This window comes from Nansenia antarctica (assembly GCF_963989245.1).
Source record: "Nansenia antarctica genome assembly, chromosome: 17".
NCBI classification, from domain to species: domain Eukaryota; kingdom Metazoa; phylum Chordata; class Actinopteri; order Argentiniformes; family Microstomatidae; genus Nansenia; species Nansenia antarctica.
In genome coordinates, this window is record NC_137687.1 from 10825985 (window position 1) to 10846753 (window position 20769).

Sequence of the window (20769 nt, forward strand, 5' to 3'; positions counted from 1 at the left end):
GAGTATGATTTAATGCCCCCCCCCCTCCCCCCAAAATGTTGGGGCGCCACCACCAGTACTGCCTCATCACCACCCACACATTTAACAGTAAGCCACCTTCGAGAGAGGGCACGCACGTTAGTTGCGGGCAGGTGGGCGGGAGGGGTGGGGGGGAGGTTCGCAAGAGGCGAGTGTGACTAATCGCGAAGCATAATAGAGACAGTAGGCAGAGACATATTTTCATAGAGACATGAAATTCTTAGAGACATAAAATCTTTTTTTTTGCCATTTGGCACCCTCCAGGCATTTGGTGCCCTAGGCGACCGCCTAGTTCGCCTATGCCTAGGACCGGCCCTGCGACACATCCCTCTTCACCCAGTTATGGCCTTGGACTGTTGGTTAATGCTTTTTGTGGGATGCCTGGGAAGACTGACGCCACCCCTGTTGAAGTTGATATTTAAAATGCTTAGGCTACGGTTTAAGGTTTGGGTTAATAATATTAATGGTAAGAGTTAGGGATGCAGTAAGAGTTGGGGCTAATGTTAGGGTTTAAGGGTTTAGGGTCCTTAACAAGGATCCCATTTAGCATTTACCTTGACTATAGTGCTGGGATTTTAGATGCACAACAATAATTGGCCACCAGAGGGAGCTCTAGGCTGTGTCAGCTCTAACAGACCTGTTACTCTTGCACAGCTCTCAGGTCTTCTGACGCTGGTTTTCTCTGTGTACCACTATGTACAAAAGAAGAGATTTGGTGGGGCTGCATTCTCATGTTATGCACCCAAATTGTGGAATGCACTGCCAGTTTACATTAGGGATGCAACCTCAGCACATATGTTCAAGTCAAGACTAAAAACCCTTCTATTTAATACTGCCTTTAAATTACTAAATAATAACATAATTGGAGCACTTTGAGCTGCAACGTTTGCATTGTTATTATTGGTGGTGTTCTGTAGAGCAAAGGCAAAGACAATCAGAGCCACCAGAGAACTGTGGCATAGTGTTTTTCTTTATAGACATTACTGAAAGCAGATGGAAGATGGAATAAATCACAATAGATAAATCACCTTATCCTTAAAAAACCACCCAAAAGCAATGTGAGTGAGTGGCTTTGTTGTTTTATTTATGAGTTCCATAGTTTTGCCACTTACAATTTACAATTATTTGGAGCATTTTCAGGCAGTTGAATCACCTTTTGAACAAACTGCTGCATTTTAATGAATATCCTACTCGTGGAATTGCTATTATTCAAAACACACTTAGTAGCCGCCTGCACGTTCATTACGGATATAGTCCTCCTTTTGTTTTCACTATATGTATTTGTCTGTTTTATTCATATTTGTGTTTTCCCTTGCACATTTATTAGATTCTGGGGAAGAAACAGCTTTGTATCACTCAGTGGAGAAGCAAAAGGTGGGTGTGTTACACATTTTTACAATGTATTATAATTATGGTAATGGCTGGAATCTCAGACAGCTGGACTGGGAGGCGTATTGTCATTCTACAGATCTTAACATTGAATTATGCGGCAGTAGGCAGTCTCTCCACAGGCATTAGTAGTACAGTATCATCCATCATAGTCTAACCATAGGATCTGCATTATGTCACTGTGCTCTTCCATGTTGTAATTAGTTTTATGTTTTGTATTATTTACATATTTTATTATATAGCCTACTGCTACTGCTTAAGAATGTAGACAGTTCCAGAATAAGATTCAATTTCAAACTGTTCGGCTGTGGGCCTCTTAACACTAGAACAGCCGTGCCTATTTTACCTACTAGTCGAGCTGCCTTGGGGGTCAAATAGACCCCCTTTTTAGAAGGTAAATCTGCTATTTACACACAAAGATCACTAGAGGGCGCTTCTTTTTTTTAGGGTTACACAGAAAAACTCCTACACAGAAAAACTGCAAAACATCTTATTAAGATATCTTATCCTGAAGTGATTTTGAAAATGTAAGGATACTGGGTGGTAGAGCGCACATATCTAGGAAAAGTCATGAAAGGAGGGTCTTGAAATTTGATCGAGTGCAAAGATATTATTATTGTTTTACTCACAGGGGTCACCGTGACCCCTCACAGCTCTTCTCGTGTTAATGGAGCTCCATGGACCAGACCGTAGTTCTACCATTTCAAATGATCATAAAGCCTTTACAGTATACAGGGTTCCTGCGTAGGTCTTAAAAAGCCTTAAAGTGTAAAATCCAGCAATCCGATTCATAAGGCCTAAAAAGGTCTTACATTTCAGTTATTCGGTCTAAAAATGAGGTGCCAGGTCTTTAAAATGAGATCCTGCAAGGAAATCAGTCTTGACCACATCTATTTACGCGGAAATTAATCAAGCTGGAACCCAAAAAAATGGTTACCATACAATTACTGTAGCATAGCTGGTTACCATACAATCACTGTAGCATAGCTGGTTAGCATAGCTGCTGTTACCATACAATGACTGTAGCATAGCTGGTTACCATACAATTACTTCCATCGGGTATTGAGGAGATGCCAGTCATGTGTGTTGACAATTCAGAGGTTGCAGGTTCGAGGCTCATGTTATGCCACTCAGAGTGGGAGGCTACAGTTTGATAGTTACAGTTTGACAGTTACAATTTGACATCGGTCACATAAGCTCATTATGACAGGGGGTCTTTCTCTTTTGACTCTATTTAACGTCTCTTTGCTCATCCCAATTAGTTAGATCTGTTCACTGGCCCGTGAACAGACGTTCCCCAGTGCTTTAAAGAAAACATTTTAGACAAGACACTTTGAAAGTGCTCCATTGATTGAAAGGATTGCGTTTCCCTAGCAACTCGTGTGTAAAACTAAGAGCAGCAGGCTAGGAGGCAAGGACAGAGACAAATGTGTTTTTAAGCCATGACCACTGGCGGACTCAGGGGGGGGCAGGGGGGGCGACCGCCCCTCCTGGTGCCCCCACGGTTGAAAAACTTCTCTCTTAAGTGCCCTTTTGAGTGGTGAAAATTTGAGGACGTGCCCTATTGGTGCCCCTCCAATGGTCTAAACTTGACCATGTGCCCCCACAGTTGAAAAACGTTGCACTAAAGTGCCCTTTTGAGTGGCAAAATTAGAGGATGTGCCCCATCGGCTGCCCTTCCAATGGTTGCAAGTTGACCATGTGCACTGATGGGGTCCCATGTTGTGCAGTAGGTGCCCTTTTTGTCTTTTCGCCCCCCCCTGCCCTTCAAACAGTCTGAGTCCGCCACTGGCCATGACAACAACTTTTAGCATGGCTCTTCCACTAACGCTAAGGACTTTACTAAAAAAACAGTTTGGTTTCCTTCTTAAGAAAAATGGCTTTGGTTCTAGTATAAGTACTGTATATGTGTAGGCCTACTGCCAACTGCCAAGTGAAAAAAGACACATTTGCACACAACAGAAGAGTCATTGGCAATGTTTCCAATTGTGTGCTCTCCCCTGTGTTCTTACCACACAGTTGTATTTTTTTAAGTGGTTGTATTGCACCATGGGGGGGGGGGGAAACGTTTTCAACAGATGTTCATTTTCTGTTTCCCTTTTTGTTTACCTCCAAACATTCATGCAAACGCCCTTGAATGGGTGTGGTACACTTCTGGAGAAAATGTCATGAATAAGACCTTTTTAGGATCTAAATGTTGTCTGTCTTAGTTTGTACAGCAGGTACTTATAGGAGCATGTTTATGTGCAAACTATTCCCCCACAAAAATTACCTATTTAATATTACCTATTATTGTGTTAGAGATGGTCCTACTCCACAATACTGCGTAATACCACTATCAATAATGATGCTGTGTCTTGTCATAAACATGAACATGGGGTGATTTATGCATCTGCTGTCTCCATGGGGATTAATGGTAGGTAAGAGGTTAATTGACTCTAGTTATACCTGCTGGCTCTCTCATCATCAGGAAATGTGTGAGTGTTAGCACAGTGTTTTATACCACGGGTTGATGAAATCGAGTGTTGTGATTGGACGAAAAGCGTTCCAGCCGTTGTAATATCCACCATACAGAGGGTCTACCTCATCACTTTCACTTGCAAAATGTATACATACACCATAAACACACTTTTTTCTTGTCCTGCTTCTTTTTTTTCTTTTTTCTTTTTTTCTGTACAGTGAAAGGAAATCCCCACCAGGACCATTGCTTGTTGTCAGAATTGTTTTGCTTGTGAAGCGAAGCAAAGTGATGGATGCGTAGTTTCTAACCGAAGCGAAACCACCCTTTTCAAGCGGAGCATCCGAGGGTTCTTTGCTCCGGGAGTTACTTCGAATGCGCGTTCTCACAGCTCCAAACGACGCAGAGCAAAGCGAACTTTATCCTAAACTCCGTTTCAAGTGAAGCAAATGTTCTAGTGAGACCACCCCCTAATCCATTGTTTTACCATTACAATGATCACATTCAAACGTCAAAATCCTTTTAATGCACAAATACACAAGTCATACTGTAAGAGTGCAAATCAGTTTACCCCATACACACACACACACACACACATCTCCACATCACTTTGTGTGTGTCCTCTTTATTATTATCTACTGCAAGTCACTCAGTCTTTGTCTGGGGGGAATCTCAGTGGTATTCAATTCGCGTCCGCTTTTTTCCGGGTGTCTGCTGCCAATGATATCTGATCCGTTTAGCAAATCTGTGCAGATCGGTCCAGATACTGTAGTCGTGCTTTTACTAGCATTGACCACTTTCTGACAAGGTGATGCCTCCATGCAATTACTGTCACTGGGATTAAGGAGATTAAATGAAATGGTGGAAGATGATAAAAAGAAGCAAAAATTATATTCTCTTTGGGTTTTCCTTCCCCTTGGGATAGAGTACAATACTTTTATTTAGTTATTTTTTCTGAGTGGGGCAGTCCCACTCATATTTTTCTTTTTAATGTCAGATATAGTAGAGATTATGACAGGAAGGATGGGTGAGAGAGAGAGAAGGGATGACATGCAGGATAAGTCTGCGGCTGGAATCGAACCGGGAGCCCTGCGGTACATGGTCAGCGCTTAATCCACTACGCCACCTAAGGTACAATACTTTGATAACAATTTATATCTGCTTCTCCACTATCAAGTTTATTCATTCATTTAGGCTAGATACAATAGAATAGTTGAGGTTGATTTCAGTGTCCCTGGTTGTTGAATTGAACCTATTGGCTCTGATTGTTGTATGCTTGGTGTCAGTGTGAATTCAGCATCATGGCATTCCGTAGGCCTCCAGTATAGGTTTATTCAGCCTCAAGCTCCATTTAAAAGCATTGAGGTTTTGAGGTCTTTCAACCACACAATCCCGTTGAAACTGAAGAGTTTTGCAGTTATCAACAACCCTGCCTACTGGCCACTCTCTGCACCGCATTCACCCTGCAGACCGATCCATAACACATTACTATGGGTGAAACTGTAACGAAATCAAGAACAGGCCCTCGTCCAGAAACATCAGTGAACCGTGGTTGCCCGCTTTAGACCGAAAAGGATGTTAGATAGTGGAGGTCAGAGGTGAATGCCACCCATTGACTCATGTGGATTGATTGTTGTGTGTTGTGTTAGGGTAAGACAAACAGTCTGTTACAAGCTACTGTGTATTCAGTCCCTTTAAAAAAAGGCTTTTTGTTGTCATCACTGCAGTGCAGCGACATCCCTACCCTGGACGGCTTTAAAGCGGCCCTCAAGTCCCACCTGTTTGCCAAGGCCTTCGGCCCCTAGTTTAGTTGTTGCCTGACTGTTTGTCTGACAGTTTTTTGTTATTTTCTTGGATCTCTATAAAGCGACGTTGAGTACCCTGAAAGGCGCTATATAAATTGAAGTTATTATTATTATTATTATTGTTATCTAGCTATATCTTTTGACATGTTGAATACATGAGCATAAACAGCCTCTCTTCACTCTCAGTTCTAGCCCTGACTTGAGCTAATGGGGCACAAGGACTGAAGACAGATGACCCTTACACTGCCATAACCGTTTCTTCTCCACATTCATGATTCTTTCAAGAGAGATAACCACCCCTATTGATTTTCTATCAGCAACTGTTTCAGCAAGAGGAGGATTTCCTCGCCATTTCTTGTGATTGGAAAATTGTTGCCGTCACTTGTGGTTCACTGTTTTTCAGCCGCTATTGTATGCGCCATATGTCTTTCCCTGTTGTTTTGTTGTTTTAAAGAGACGTGAGATTTTATTTAAAGACAGTGGTTTGTATAGTACCCTACGACTGAGGGATGGCATACAGTAAAAACAGGAGTACAAAGCTAGACCTTAAAAATGGTGACTGGCCGTCTGTCTTCCATACAGTATCGTGGTGGTAAAGCTTCGAGATAGCCCCACTCGCTAACACGGCTAAGACAAACGGTGCTGTGGGTCAATGTTATCAGCACTAGCAGCATGCTGCCCTGAGTTCAAAGCGCCTAGCTTTTTCTGCGACTGTCCACAAGCGGACAATGCCTTTGTGACTTTGTCCATTCACTGCATGTCTAACTGGCAGCACTTGGTTGTACAACTGATAGGCACTACAGTATTGTTCCACCGTATCTGTCAATAATGACTTATAGTGTGTATAGATCACTCGGTATCGTAGAGGCATGTCAGGATGTCAGAAGTGAAGTCTCTTTTTGTGTCTATACATGACATAGGCTTACTTTTATTTTTTCCAAATAATTTGTTTTTGCTGCCAAAGGGGTAGGCTATTTTCTTTTAGGATAATGAAGAAAAAAGTACTGAAAAAACACACGTCATTAGTGTAAGAGTGTGAAATTCCTGGGCTTCGGTTCCTGACATTGCAGCACAAGATGACACTACAGTCATGTACAGGACATAAGTGACAAATAAGACAAGATACAATTAGCAGTACAAATAGTAAATACAGTAGATAGTTCAGTAGAATGTCATGAGTATTGTACTCAGTGGGTGTAAGAGGTAGCATTGAGTAAAGTGACTATGGGCTTAATGTTTAGGTAGTCTATATACCATGGGGTGTGCTTGGGGATGATAGTTGGTTTATTTATGAGCCTGATGGCCTGGGGGAAGTAGCTGTTGGTTAGCCTCTGAGTTTTGGCCCTGAGGCACCAGAAGAGGCTTTGCCACAGTCTTCAAACAGACTGTGGTTGGGGTGACAGGGATCTTTGATGATCCTCCAGGCTTTGCTGCCACACCGTTTGTTGTATATATCCTGGATGGAGGGAAGCTCACATCCATTGATGTGCTCGGTTGCACTCGTCCGCACTACCCTATGTAGCGCTTTGCAGTTGCCATGAAGCAGTGATGCACCCTGTCAGAATGCTCTCGGTCGTGCCTCTGTAGAAGGCCCGCAGGGTCTTGGACCTCATGCTGAAGTTCTTCAGCTACCTGAGGTGAAAGAGGCCCTGCTGTGCCTGTTTCACCACCTGATTGGTATGCTCGTCCCAGGTGAGGTCGTCAGAGATGTGGACGCCGAGGAACTTAAAACTGCTGACCCTCTCTACGGCTGACCCGTTGATGGTAATGAGGGCCTGTTCCAGTTTCTGTTTCTGTTACCTGGTGGACTTCTTCGTGAAGTCCACCATCTGCTCCTTGGTCTTGTCAGTGTTGAGAGAGAGGCATAGATATTTCTAAGGCAGATTCATGTTTCTTATGTTTTGTGAGTTTTTTATCATTGTCCCTTTTTAATGTTTTATATTGTATGTTGTATGTTGCATTTGTTTCCCTATGTTAGCTACATCATCGTAGTAGAGAATGACATTCAAATCCAGAAATTAGACATTTCTGTAGGGGACCCATTTAGTCATTGTGTTAACCAGATAAACAGTAAATCCACTTAATTTATTTAAACAACCAAAATAGATAGACACAGGGTTTCATATATTGGCCAACAACCCACTCTTTATTTGAATCTTAATTTAGAGCAGATATTTTCAAATAGTGTTGGGGAAATGTGGTTACATTAAAAAAACAGGGAGATAAAGTGCCTGCACATAAAGTTGTATCGTTTGTTAAACTTTGCTGTCAAAAACAAAGGGTTTGTTTGAAAATGCAAAATGGCAACTAGCTGTTATGAAAATGAATCATTGTCATCCATATAGAGAGAAACAATTCTCACACGGACCCTGGGGGTTGACGGAGATAAAGAGGCACATATACAGTAGCCCCTTTGAGTGAGGCACAAGCATGCTGTTGGACCCAAGGGCTTTACTCAATGCCTGTACAGTATAGCCTACTGTGTGTGTTTCAGAGATACTGTACCGTGTTTTATGTGTGACTGCATGCATAATGTGTGTTTGCATAAGTCCCGTGTGTGTCCTGTGTGTGTGTGTGTCTGTGTGTGTGTGTGTGTGTGTGTGTGTGTGTGTGTGTGTGTGTGTGTGTGTGTGTGTGTGCGCGCGTGCGTGCATGTGTGTGTGTGTGTGTGTGTATGTGTCTACAGGTGTGTGTGTCCCATGTGTCCACTAAAGTAATGTATTCACACAACAGAGTCATCCCGTTCACTAGTGTATGTAGCTCCACTAAGGGTTGCCTTCGGTTCGTAGCTTCTAATTGCCTCCCTCTCGTCACAGACACCGCTTCTGTAAATATGACAGGCTCATTTTAATGTGCCTCCAAAAAACAACACAAACACCAAAGCCATTTTGCACGCCTGAGCGGATCGCTTCAGGGCGTCGCATAATTATACCGGTAGCGGCGCTCCTCGGCTGATCTGAAAACAGTCGGAGGATCTCGTCTTTGCCTGTCTGCCGATCGTCGTTGTTTTGATTGATGACAGGACTAACTTGAAGTTGTGTCCCCCCCCCCACCCCCCCTTGGTCCTGTAGTTTCACGGCAGCTCGGTTTCCACTGCCGAGTGCCTTGGGAAAGACAGCAGCTGTCCAAGGCTTAATGGAAATTAGTTTTTTGGTCTTGTTTTTTTTAAGCCTGGATAGTGCCTATGCATGGGGAGAGAAACTAATAAACACCGGAATGTAGTTACATATTCAACAACATTATTATAATTACTTTCCCCCCTGCAGTGTTTATGTTGTTACTGTCTAATACCTAGTTTCATACGGTGTGTCGTGGGTTTGGTTCTGAGGAACCTGAGAGGACCTCAGCTACGTACATATTGAAGAGAAACACTCTTCAGTTAATAATAATAATGATAATAATAATAATAATACATTAGACTTATAGTGCTTTTCTAGACACTCAAAGACGCTTTACAAACTGAAAACGTTGAGTAGTAATAAAAAAGAAATAAAAGAAAGTATAGGGGCCTAGTTAAGGTAGTGCTGGGGACACATGGGAAGGGGAGGGGGAGAGGGTTAACTGGCGAAGGCGAGCTTGAAGAGGTGAGTTTTGAGGGCCTGTTTAAATGTTGGGAGGGTGTTGGCCTGTCTGATGTGGTTGGGGAGGGCGTTCCAGAGGGACGGGGCTGCGGCTGAAAAGGCCCCATCACCCCAGGTCCGGAGCTCGGTCCTGGTGGTCTTGAGTGTGGTTTGGTCGGCAAACCTGAGGCAACGTGAGGGGGGGGTGGAGGGGGATGAGGTCGGCGAGGTAGGAGGGGGCCGGATTGTTGATGGCTTTGTAAACCGCCAATCAAACGAAGCCACTCATTGACAAAGACCACCATGGTAATATTTAAAGATGTGTGAATACCTTATTCTCACTGGACTGTTGTTTAGCCCTACGCTGCTGCTCCAGACAGTCACACATTGTCAAGTGGATTGAGTCTTTGACCTCTATAGCTTCCTTTCAGGCGGTCGGCAAGTCCAGAGGAATGGTGATAAGGTGGGATGGGGCGGGAGGCAGCTATGAGCAAAAGAAAACCATGTAATCTCTCCAAAATCAATCTCTCTGGCCTGCAGAGGTGTAGGAACAATACGCCCCGGTCTGTCACTGGGTCTTCCTGTTCACCGCGCCGATAAGCCATCAGAGTTTGAATAGAGAGTCTCTCTCCATTGAGGGGGCATGATGTTTTAGACATGTCTGCTTTGAGCCTGGTACACACATAAAGATAATCTGGCCGATTTTTCCCCCCCTTCCGACCAAGGATGGCAAACGCCTGATTATCGGATGGGTCTAAAGATTATCCTACAAGATTATTCTGTGGTGAGAGGTGTGTTAAGAGTCAATTTCTCCCGACAATCTGCTCGGAAATTGGTCGGGGCCGATGATCGTAAATATTCAACGTGTTCAATACTTATGATCGAAAGTCCTCTTGAGACTCTAGGACAGATCTTTATGTATGTGGGGTGCTGTATTAGGAATATCGGAGCACACCACCCACAATACGATCAAAACTGTTCAATCCATTTTGAATGGATTTTGTATCTTTTTGTCTCTCTCAGATAAAAAAATCGGTTAAGTTTCAGAAAATCTTTGTGTGTACCAGGCATTAGATACACTACCAGACAGAGGTTTATGAATGAGGAACTGTGAACTAACGTTGATATGGAGGAATATAAGGCCCTTATATACTGTGTGGCATTGGCAGGTTGAATAGTGCCTGGTGTAATTGCAGTTTACCTGTCTTTCACAGGAGGATCACAATTAGTGGATAATTTTAGACCATTGGCCATGTGTAGTACTATCTGATGATAATGCCCTCCATTAGAACACCAATGATAGCAGACCAGAACAATCGATAGGCGAGAGTTGTTGATCACTCTAGGGCAGGCTCATACTCATGCTCAAAACTGTAAAACAGTCAAATATTCTGACAGATAGTAAACAAATTCGATCTATCTCTGTCGTCCCTTAGACTGTTTGGTCTCATGGCTTCAATAATTCTTCCCCAGTTACAATATCTCTATGCTCTGGAGGGGTTCATAATTGGTTCATCGTGATCCGCAAACTCGCAAACTTGGTATGTCCTCACTCCCACCCCCTGCAATAAATATGAATATTAACTTTGAGATGAGCTCCATGTATTCCCTAAGGCCTTTTTAGAGTAATATTATTGTCACGAAGGATTGCTTCCTATTCTGTGAATGTCACCCATACTAATGAGCAGACAGAGAAGACCGAGAGGCTATTTTTATTAACTACAGTATGTTTGGTGGATGTTTTTATTTTTCTAAAATAGCACCACGTTCAATTATTTATTTGAAGAATAAATCAAACATATTTAATTCACATCTAAGTACTGTATGGGGCAAAGTTGACAGAAAATGTAAATGAAGCCATGTGTTGATTTTTCTTTTCAACTGAAATGAGCTGCTTTGTTTCCTGTTACAAGGTCAGTTATGATTTCATATCCAGTTATTTTTGCCTCAATGTTACTGAACAAAATATGTTTTTGGTAAATGTAGGTTCATGTTGGTGAAGTGTATGCTTTTGTGTGCAGGTTGTGGCATAGATTATCAATAATTGCTCTGCTTTGCAGAAATTGAATTGAACAGATATTTGAGAAATGACAGATAAATGAAGTATTTAAATCGGTAGATTTGTGTGTATGTTTGTGTGGTTTGCGTTTCACTTGTATTACCAGACCACTTGTGTTGATTGATTAATTGACTACTTTGTTTTCTAGAGTTTAAGCTCCTTGACACTGAAGGGCACTGAACTCATTGTCATGTTCACGAAACCAGTTTGAGACGGCTTTTGCTTTTTGACATGGTGCTTTTATCATGCTGGAAGTAGCCATTAGAAGAGACGGGTACATTGTGGGGCATGAAGGGATGGCACATGGTCAGCGACAGTACTCAAATAGGCTGTGGCATTCGAGTGATGATTGATTAGTATTAATGGGCCCAAACTGTGCCAAGAAAACATTCCCCACACCATTACACCACCTCCACGAGGGAGAAGGTGTACAGATGTTCCTAATGAAGTGTTCAGTGAGTGTATGGAATCAAAAGATCAATCATAATGATTTATATCCTTACACAGTCTACGCATCGCAGCGTACAGTACATGTACACAGTAGGTGTTTCCCTGATTAGTCTGTCAAGAAAGCATTCCAGTGTTTGGTGATGAAACGTGCCTCTCACTATGAAGACGCTTGCTGCTTCATGAATGAATGAATGAATGAATGAATGAATCGTTTAATGACCACACGACCAAGGTCGGTGGAATTTGTTGTCGGTACAGATGGAAAAAAAACTCAATACAGCAGTGTCAAATACATCAAACATTCACTCATTACACATGACTATCACAATGGACAATGTACACACATAACCACAAGACGAAATCATCAATCAACAATAGTTACAACTATAAAGTGCAGTACATCTGGCAGGGTTAAGTGCAGTGAGTCAGGTATTGAGAGTCCTTATAGCAGAGGGGAACATTTCTTTTTGGAAAAGGGATATTTTGGTGGCCAGGGATACAGGGATGCGGTGAGACACTGTCGATCTGCACAATGCCATACTCTAAAATTGTATGAGCCTCGATCTAAACCCCAGACAAATTGTATCCCCATCATGTAATAGGTTTTGAAAGGTGCCGGGGTCAACAACTGGTAGAAAACTATTCTCTCAAACACACAAATTGTTTGTTGGTTTGTTTGTTTATTAGGATCCCGATTAGCTAATGCCATGACATTAGCTAGTCTTCCTGGGGTCCGACACAAACATCATTTAATTAATTTTTTATTAATTAATTAATTAATTTTGCCATTTAGCAGACGCTTTTATCCAAAGCGACTTACAATTACGAATTACAGGGACATTCCCCCTGGAGTAACTGAGGGCTAAGTGCCTTACCCAAGGGCACACTAGTAGTGGTGTGGCTTCAGGCGGGATTTGAACTCACAACCTTCCGATCACAAGTCCAACTCACTATCCACTAGACCACCACTACCCCATTTGAACAATTGTCAACATTATATACACACAGACAATAATGCTTGACCTTGACTTTGGCAGAATGCAAAGAGTTTGATGGATATCATGGACAAGAAGAAGTGTAATGCTTTATTCTTATGCACTGTACTCCATTCTGAATGTCAGTGATGATATTATGAACAGTACCATAGCAACCCAGCAGGTGGTGGTAATGTATGAGCTCTGACATGTACGCACCCTCCACACACCCCCCTCAATCTACCATGGTGTGATTCTCCATTTAGCTCTCCTGCATTGCTTAATGGATTTGATTCTCTCTATCAGCCTATGCTGATACGATGCATTTTTTGGCACACTATTTGGATTATATGCATTGATGTCTACAGTATGTGTGTGAGTCTCTATATCTGCTCTAGCACTGCACACATCCCTCCTCATCTCTAGTATGCCCTCCCTCTCCTCCCCTCCCCTCCTCTCCTCCCCTCCCCTCCTCCCCTCCCCTCCCCTCCTCCCCTCCCCTCCTCTCCTCCCCTCCCCTCTCTCTCTGTACACTCCCTCCTCTTCCCCCTCCCCTCATGTAACTCCTGAGCCTGTGAGTGAGGGAGTGCTACAAACTGTCAAAGGGAACAGTGGAGTCCAGTCTCCTCTTCTGTTTCTTGGCTTTCACACACTACCGCACCTTTACAGAGAGGGAGAGAGAGAAAGAGAGAGAGAGAGAGAGAGGGAGAGAGAGAGAGACTTGGAAGGGAGAACAGCTACACTCTCATCGTTTTTGCCTACTACCCTCTCCCTACTTCAGCCTACTTGTTTCTTTCTTCTTCACTTCCTTCGTGACTCTTATGGGACTCTCGTGATCCAGACGAAGTCTTCCAGACTTCTCCGCTACCACTGCTCCTCCTAGCCCACCTGTCCTGCTCTCACACCCCCACCCCGCCGTATCCCACCCAGCCTGGATTTAGGGAGCGAGCGGACGGCCGGGGGGTGCAAGGGGGCGCCCGGCCCGTGCGTGTGGGGCGCGGAGGGGGGCACGGAGGTGAAGGTGGAGGTGGAGTGGGCGAGGGGCAACTGGAGCGCGGGGGGAGGGAGGGAGGGAGGCGGCGGCAGCGGTCCCGAGAGCAGCGAGGAGGCCGGGTCGGGATCCGGGGGGACCGGCGGGGGGACCGGGGGGTCTGGGTATGGTGATGCCGAGCGCGGGGGCAGCACCATCATGCTGAACGCAGTGTGGGAGTCAGAGGGTCTGCAGACGGTGGGCATCGTGGTGCTGGTGTGTGCCTCGCTTAAGCTGCTGCACCTGCTGGGACTCATCAGCTTTTCGGAGGGTAAGGTTGGACCGAGAGAGAGGGAGGGAGGGATGGGGGATTTTACATTTTTGGGGGAAGTTAGAGAGATAATAGAGAGATGGGTATATAACTGAGAGAGACTCACTCGGTAAGTGTGGATTGTAAGAAAAGCTTTGAGGTCCTCTTTGGATTGTGTGGGATTCTGGGTTGTCGGTTGTTGTTTGCAGTTGCGATATTTCCTCTCTGGCTATTTGTAATTTCTGTCATTTGTATAACTTCAGTGAGATGCACCTCCTGTAATGCTGAATACACTTATGTGAGTTTACATTGGGATCATCGTAACATTGAAATGTTTAGGAATTGAAAGATTTACTGGTTTAGTTGGTCCAGTAAAGAAAGAGGGGTTTGAGTCAAGGCCTGAGCTGTGGACATGAATAGAAAAAAAAGAAAAGCTATAAAAGAGAGAGAAATGAAGTGTGTAGATCCCCAGAAAGAGGATTAAAGGCGGCATTAAAAAGAGGGTCTTGAGTAGTGAAGAGAGATTTTCTATAGGCTATATAATGCGAGAGAGATTTGTGATTTCAAAGTCCTTTTTTTTGTATCTGCCTTTGATCTTTTCACAGCAGTTTTTGTGAGTGGTTCTTTTCTTGGTCTGTTCAAGTGTGCACCTGTGTGCATTAGTGTGTTAGTAGTGTGTGTGTGTGTGTGTGTGTGTGTGTGTGTGTGTGTGTGTGTGTGTGTGTGTGTGTGTGTGTGTGTGTGTGTGTGTGTGTGTGTGTGTGGGGTGGGGTGGGGGGGGGGGGGGGGGGGCGGTGCATGCAATATTGTGTCTGTGCTCCATGTGTATTTTAGAAAAAAACACCTTTATGTTAACATTATTTTTTGGTTGAATTGTTATATGTCAGTTATGACAGAAAATGGTATAGTGCAGCAATGTTGATTCACTGGTCTTTCTGCCAACCATAGAGAGATGATGGAAAATAACTGTAGGACAATGTCAAAACCAACAGTAGAATGTACCATCCACTATGTCTGTCATACCATGTTGGTTTATGGTTGTAATCTGGATCATCCAACGTTGATATATATTGTTTAATCGTGGGTTGCAGAAGAACGTTTCCTTAACGTTGGCAGTTGACGGTCAGTATCAGACCAACTACATTTTTTAGATTAGATTAGATTCAACTAATGGCTACCGCCGGGATTTTGAGTTCAGCAGCTTGACAGCTGCGGGGAAGCAGCTGTTCACAAGCCTGGTGGTGCGGGAGCCTAGACGCCTGTACAGCCTCCCGTGTGGGAGGAGGGTGAGAAGTGTCTTCAATGATGCCTCGCACCTTCCACAGACACCGCTTTTCCTGAAGGCCCTCGATTGGCAGGCAAACAGTCTGTGACTGGGGTGAGAGGTGTCTTCAATGATGCCTCGCGCCCTCCGCAGACACCGCTTTTCCTGGTTTAGTTTATTGTTTATTTCACAGGGACAGTGCATATTAAAATACATATGAGACACAAATGCAATATGCCGGAGTTAGCCAATTAAGGCTAGTTTAAGTCCGTAGTCCCTGGCCAGATGTTCAGTTGGCACTTGGAAACCTAAAACAATAAAAAAAACAATTAAAATCAACAAATCAAGTACTGGTTAGGCAGGCATAAAAGCAACACACATATTACATAGAGGCACAGACATCAAAGCCGAACATCAAAGACATACAAACGCCTGACAAGCAACAAGGCCCTGAAGGCCCTCGGTTGGCAGGGAGTTGGGCACCGGTGATGTACTGTGTGGTTTCCACACCACCTGTTGCAAGTACTTTTGTCTAAAGCAAGTGAATCATCTATACATCTGTCATCATAAGAAGAAAAAAAACGTTAGCTAGGAACCAGGGGCCATTGGCAGTCACAATGCTCGAAGAAGGAACAATCACTTTTTAAAACGATTACATTTTCTTTTTTAATTATTATTTACTACTTCACTACAGAGTGGCCAGCCTTGGGCGACAGTTTGCCTCACTGCCTGATGGTCCCAATCAGCAGGTCACAGTGATGTCAATAGATTGACGAAGAACACAAATGTCACCCGCAACCAACACATTTTCACCCACGTCCAAGTTTTCAAAGTAGCCAAATTTGGATGGAAAGCCCACGGACATGGCAACACTACTAGGAGTAGTACAGGTAACCAGTGTTGCCAGATTGGCCAGGTTTTTTTAGTATACATGATATGTTGAGTAGAGCTGAAACGGCTTACTATGGTTGTTGAATGCCACTGCATCTTGGCAATAAAGGAGGCTTTCAAAACCTCCAGTGGTTGTTATCCAGTGGAAGGACGAACATAACACATATTGGTGTGGCCTGTTTGCAAGTCTATGGTTAATCGGTTTTCTGACAATATACGTTTTGGGCTGGTTTTTGGTTTTTAGACTGTGGTTGGGCTGTAAATGGAAAGCTCGAATGGAAAGCTCGAGTTCCAGCCTTTGCATTTTCCCATAAAAACAAAACAACAACTTTAAAACATTGTTGTGCAACATCAGTTTGATTTGTTTTTGACTGTTGCACGACTGTCTGTGACACAATATAAAATGCCTATGGGATGCATACTGCATGCTCCACTCTTCCTTTCTCTTCTACTGGAAATGTATTGAATAATCATAACAGGTGTAGCCTAATTAGTTTCATAAGCTCCTTATGCACATCTCAATTGGTGTTGTTGCCTCCACTAGGGACATCATGACCACTCACTGTAAACGTTGCTAAGAAAGGGCCTAGAGTCTGTGCACAGAACATGTAACAACTAAATGGACAGTTGAGTTTGGCAACAGTTGTCTTATGAAGTAGCATCGAAAACTTTATTAAGCGCCTTCAGTTTAGATAAAGTGCCATTAATCAGGCAGTTGTTTGGTAAAGGCTTCATACTTTGCTTGTCCTTGTATGTATTTACGTACAGAGAGGAAAGTAGTGTTTGTTTTACAGGCTGTGAGAGAGTTGGAAAATGCTGACATGACCTACCCTGACCCTAGAGTGTGTTCAATGTTTCGAAATCATTGTGTGGGTGTGAATTATATTGGACTGGACTGATTGTTTGGACATTGGCATTGTGTGTTTATGTATGTGGGGGGGGGGCTAAACTGGGATATTGCTAGTCGATAGTTATTTGTAATCTCTGATGTTATGTGATGTTTTCGTTGGCTTTTTTCATGTGTTTCATGTTCTGTTTTCAATTCTGCAATTATCTAAGATGTTTAATTGATTCGATAAAGCTGCTGAATGGAATCTGGCTCAATTGTGAATAGCCTAATTGATTTGATACATAACTGTATACATAGCTGTCACAGCCATGGCTCAATGGCCTAACAATTAATGGGGGGCTCTCATCTGGGATTATGACTTTGATGACACGCTGCCTTTTTTTTTTTTAAGTTATTTTTTCTGAGTGGGGCAGTCCCACTCATATTTTTCATTTTATTGACAGATACAGTAGAGATTTTAGACAGGAAGGATGGGTGAGAGAGAGAGTAGGGATGACATGCAGGATATGTCCCGGCCGGAATCGAACCGGGTACCCTGCGGTTACATGGTCGATGCTTAACCCACTACGCCACCTAAACGCCCCGACACGCTGCTTTTGATGGTTGTTACAACTCCCAGACCTTATTGCTCTACGTTTAGGAGGTGTAGGGGAGCCGAAACCAAAAAGGTATTATGCACCCAGTTTAATGTGGGAAAAACGACTAATAGGCTAAGTCAAAAACAAACAGAGCTAAAGTGCAATCATTTATTTACAATAATAGTGGTGAGGTTACAGTACACAAGCCACAGGACAACAGGTAGACTATGAGCGGTGTCAACTCAGAGAAATCTCAAATAAAGTGCAACCCTATCTAGTGCCTATAATATAATAATAATAATATAATAATAATAATAATAATAATAATAATAATAACTTTATTTGTAAAGCACTTTTACTGCAAACGTTACAGCTCAGTGCTTTAATCATGATATATAATCTTAATTTAATTATTTAGTCATTTAAAGGCAATATTAAAAAGATGGGTTTTTAGTCTTGACTTGAACATAATGTGCTGAGGTTGCATCCCTAATGTAAACTGGCAGTGCATTCCACAATCTGGGTGCATAAAATGAGAATGCAGCCTCACCAAATCTCTTCTTTTGTACATGTGGTACACAGAGAAAACCAGCATCAGAAGACCTGAGAGCTCTATTGGGCTGATATGCTAGCAAAAGGTATACTATATACAACCTGATGACTAGGGACGTCCGCTCCTTTGCCTGATGGAAATAACAGGGGTGACCCAACGTGTTGCTCACCTACTTACCTGTTTCCTACGGCTATGTGTGTGACAAAACAAACCGAACTCAAATGAGACTACTACGTTCAATATGAAGCAAATGAACAAGAGAGTTTAACAATGAAAAATAAAAATAAACGACTGAAAGGGTTTGTAAGAAACAAGACGGTTTAACACAAAGAACCTTGAAGAGTCGACAGCAAACGAACACAACCACACCCGAGTCGACTGACGATGAGGAATCTGGTGGAACATTTCAACAGACGGACTGTCAGATGGCTTGTCAGATGGACAGCTCTCTTGATTGGACAGGAACAAGGAATGAATTATGAATGACGGGGGATGAATGGCCAATCGCAGACGGACACCTGATGTAGAATGATAGTGAGAGGAAAAACAGAAGGAAACACAACAAGGACACATGTGGATGTGGGGCGGCTGTGGCGCAGGAGGTAGAGCCGCAGGAGGTAGAGCCGGCATCTACTAATCGCAAGGTTGGCAGATCGGCGGTTCAAGCCCCGGCTGGCCACATGTCGAAGTGTCCTTGGGCAAGACACTGAACCCCAAATTGCTCCCAGTGAGCGGGCCAGCGCCTTGCTGCCATTGGTGTGTGAATGGGTGAATGGGTGAATGAGAGGCCATTGTAAAGCGTTTTATAAGTCAGTCCATTTACGCAACAGTGGTTGTAGCTTTGCAGTGCTTATTGTGGTGGTCCTGTGCAGGCTGTGTAGTCCTGTGGGTGTGCTGCTGTTGTTTTGTGTTAAAGCTTGTTTTGCTAGGCTTCCTTGGTTCTTCTTGTTGTTATTGTAGCTGCCAGCTAGCGCTTTCCGTCTGCGGTGAACTCATCTGCAAGCAACGGATGGATGGAAGGACATTACATTTGGGGTTTTAGGTTGTCACACCTCATTTTTTGTAAGCGAGTGGTGATTGTATCGATCCATCAACATGGTAGTCAGATTAACTAGGCCTACATAACGTGGTTGCTTGCTATCCTACGAATCAGATCAGCCTTTACAAGATGTCTTATGGCTGAGCATTTTGGCCCGCCTGACAGTCGGGTCAATAACTCCATTGACCTATTGCATGTATCTGTCATCTCTCAGAGGAAATTGGCTAATAATGATCCTGTTTAGTGCACTTCACTAGCCTATTACTAAAGAGTTAGCATATGTCCAGTCAGTCTGACTGATAATCCAATCAGCCTGACTTGACAGGTAATCGAATGACAAAAGACAATTATTGAGATCGTTCTTAGGTTCCTATAGGACAGAATTTTTTCTTGGGATCAGACAATCTGGAACAACTTTTTTAATCAGGGTACAGTCTCACCTGAAAGAGGCATATTGCATTTTTCCATGTCTCATCTGTTTCTGTAGACAGACACAGTATTGTGAGCTTAGAATTATAAGGTTCTATCTCCGTTTAGGGCAGTTCAGAGATATTGAGCGTCAAAGTTTTTACATTCCATTATGTTCTGTGAGATGGAACCTTTGTATTTCATGAATTACTAACTCAAAAATGTCAACATTTAAAAAATAACACCACACAGTCGGCAGTAATAAACACCTAATGGATCAGATTATGTAAAAAACTCAATTTTGACAAAAATGGAGATAGAACCTTATAATTCTAACGTCACGGTATGTAGACTACGGTATATGAACTTCAGATGCCCTCCACCCCTCTGCATTGCAGGCCTTATCATAGTTAGGAATTGATCAAAGAAGTCCCCAGTTACAGTGCTGCTGTGCTGTATAGCTGCCGTCCACAGATAAGACCCTTCTAGAATACATTTCCATTCACAGCTGGTAAATTACCACTTAGTGTTGTAAATGGTCATTACCCACAGGGGCTGTGTACGATTCAGTTTTCATAGTTCAATTACTATGCTTCGATCGTTTCTACATATGGGGGCCATGTCTGCAAATATTTTTTTTGTCAGTCTCTACCCCTTGCATGCACCCATGCTGTGGAAACATCACAGGAGCATTAGGTCAGGCAATACACCAATATACCAGGGTATGGTGAATGCCAGCCACATAGTTTACACAGTCCTTGTATTGTTTATGCTGTACAATCCTGATACGTTTATTACTGGTCCCCAATCTCAGTTCAATGTTACTTTCAGAAGTAGGCATGCTATGCTTTTAGCGACTGAATATTATGGCAGTTCTATGGGATTGGATGTTCAGTACCACAAGTTGACTCTAGCTTGTCTTAAGAGCCCCTAAGCCCACTGTGGTTGATGGGATCTCCTAATAGAAAGTCTGTGCTGTGATTGACCGATGAGGTAACCCCTCCTATGTCGTTGTAGCCCATTATGAGACTGGTTCAGAGTGCTCACCTGACCCTTCTCCTTCTTATTTCACATGACTGGACATGAGCAGAATCAGACTGTGGTGGATGGTTCACAACCAAGTCATGTTAACAGAACCTTACACATAAACATGCACATGCTTACACACACACACACACACACACACACACACA

General features: G+C 43.2%; 1 protein-coding gene across 4 annotated transcripts in view; it reads left to right on the forward strand.

The window, feature by feature from the left end:
* Positions 1-20769, forward strand: part of kcnip4a (potassium voltage-gated channel interacting protein 4a) — a gene marked incomplete at both ends in the record, with an annotated part of 155122 nt that overhangs the window by 98292 nt on the left and 36061 nt on the right. Inside the window, one exon of one of the 4 annotated variants that reach the window (XM_080547234.1) lies at positions 13903-14014. The exons of the other annotated variants lie outside the window; for them this stretch is intronic. Within the exon in view, the coding sequence (XP_080403360.1) occupies positions 13903-14014 (112 nt within the window). Of the gene's footprint in view, positions 1-13902; positions 14015-20769 lie in introns of those variants that run through there. 4 annotated transcript variants of the gene reach the window in all.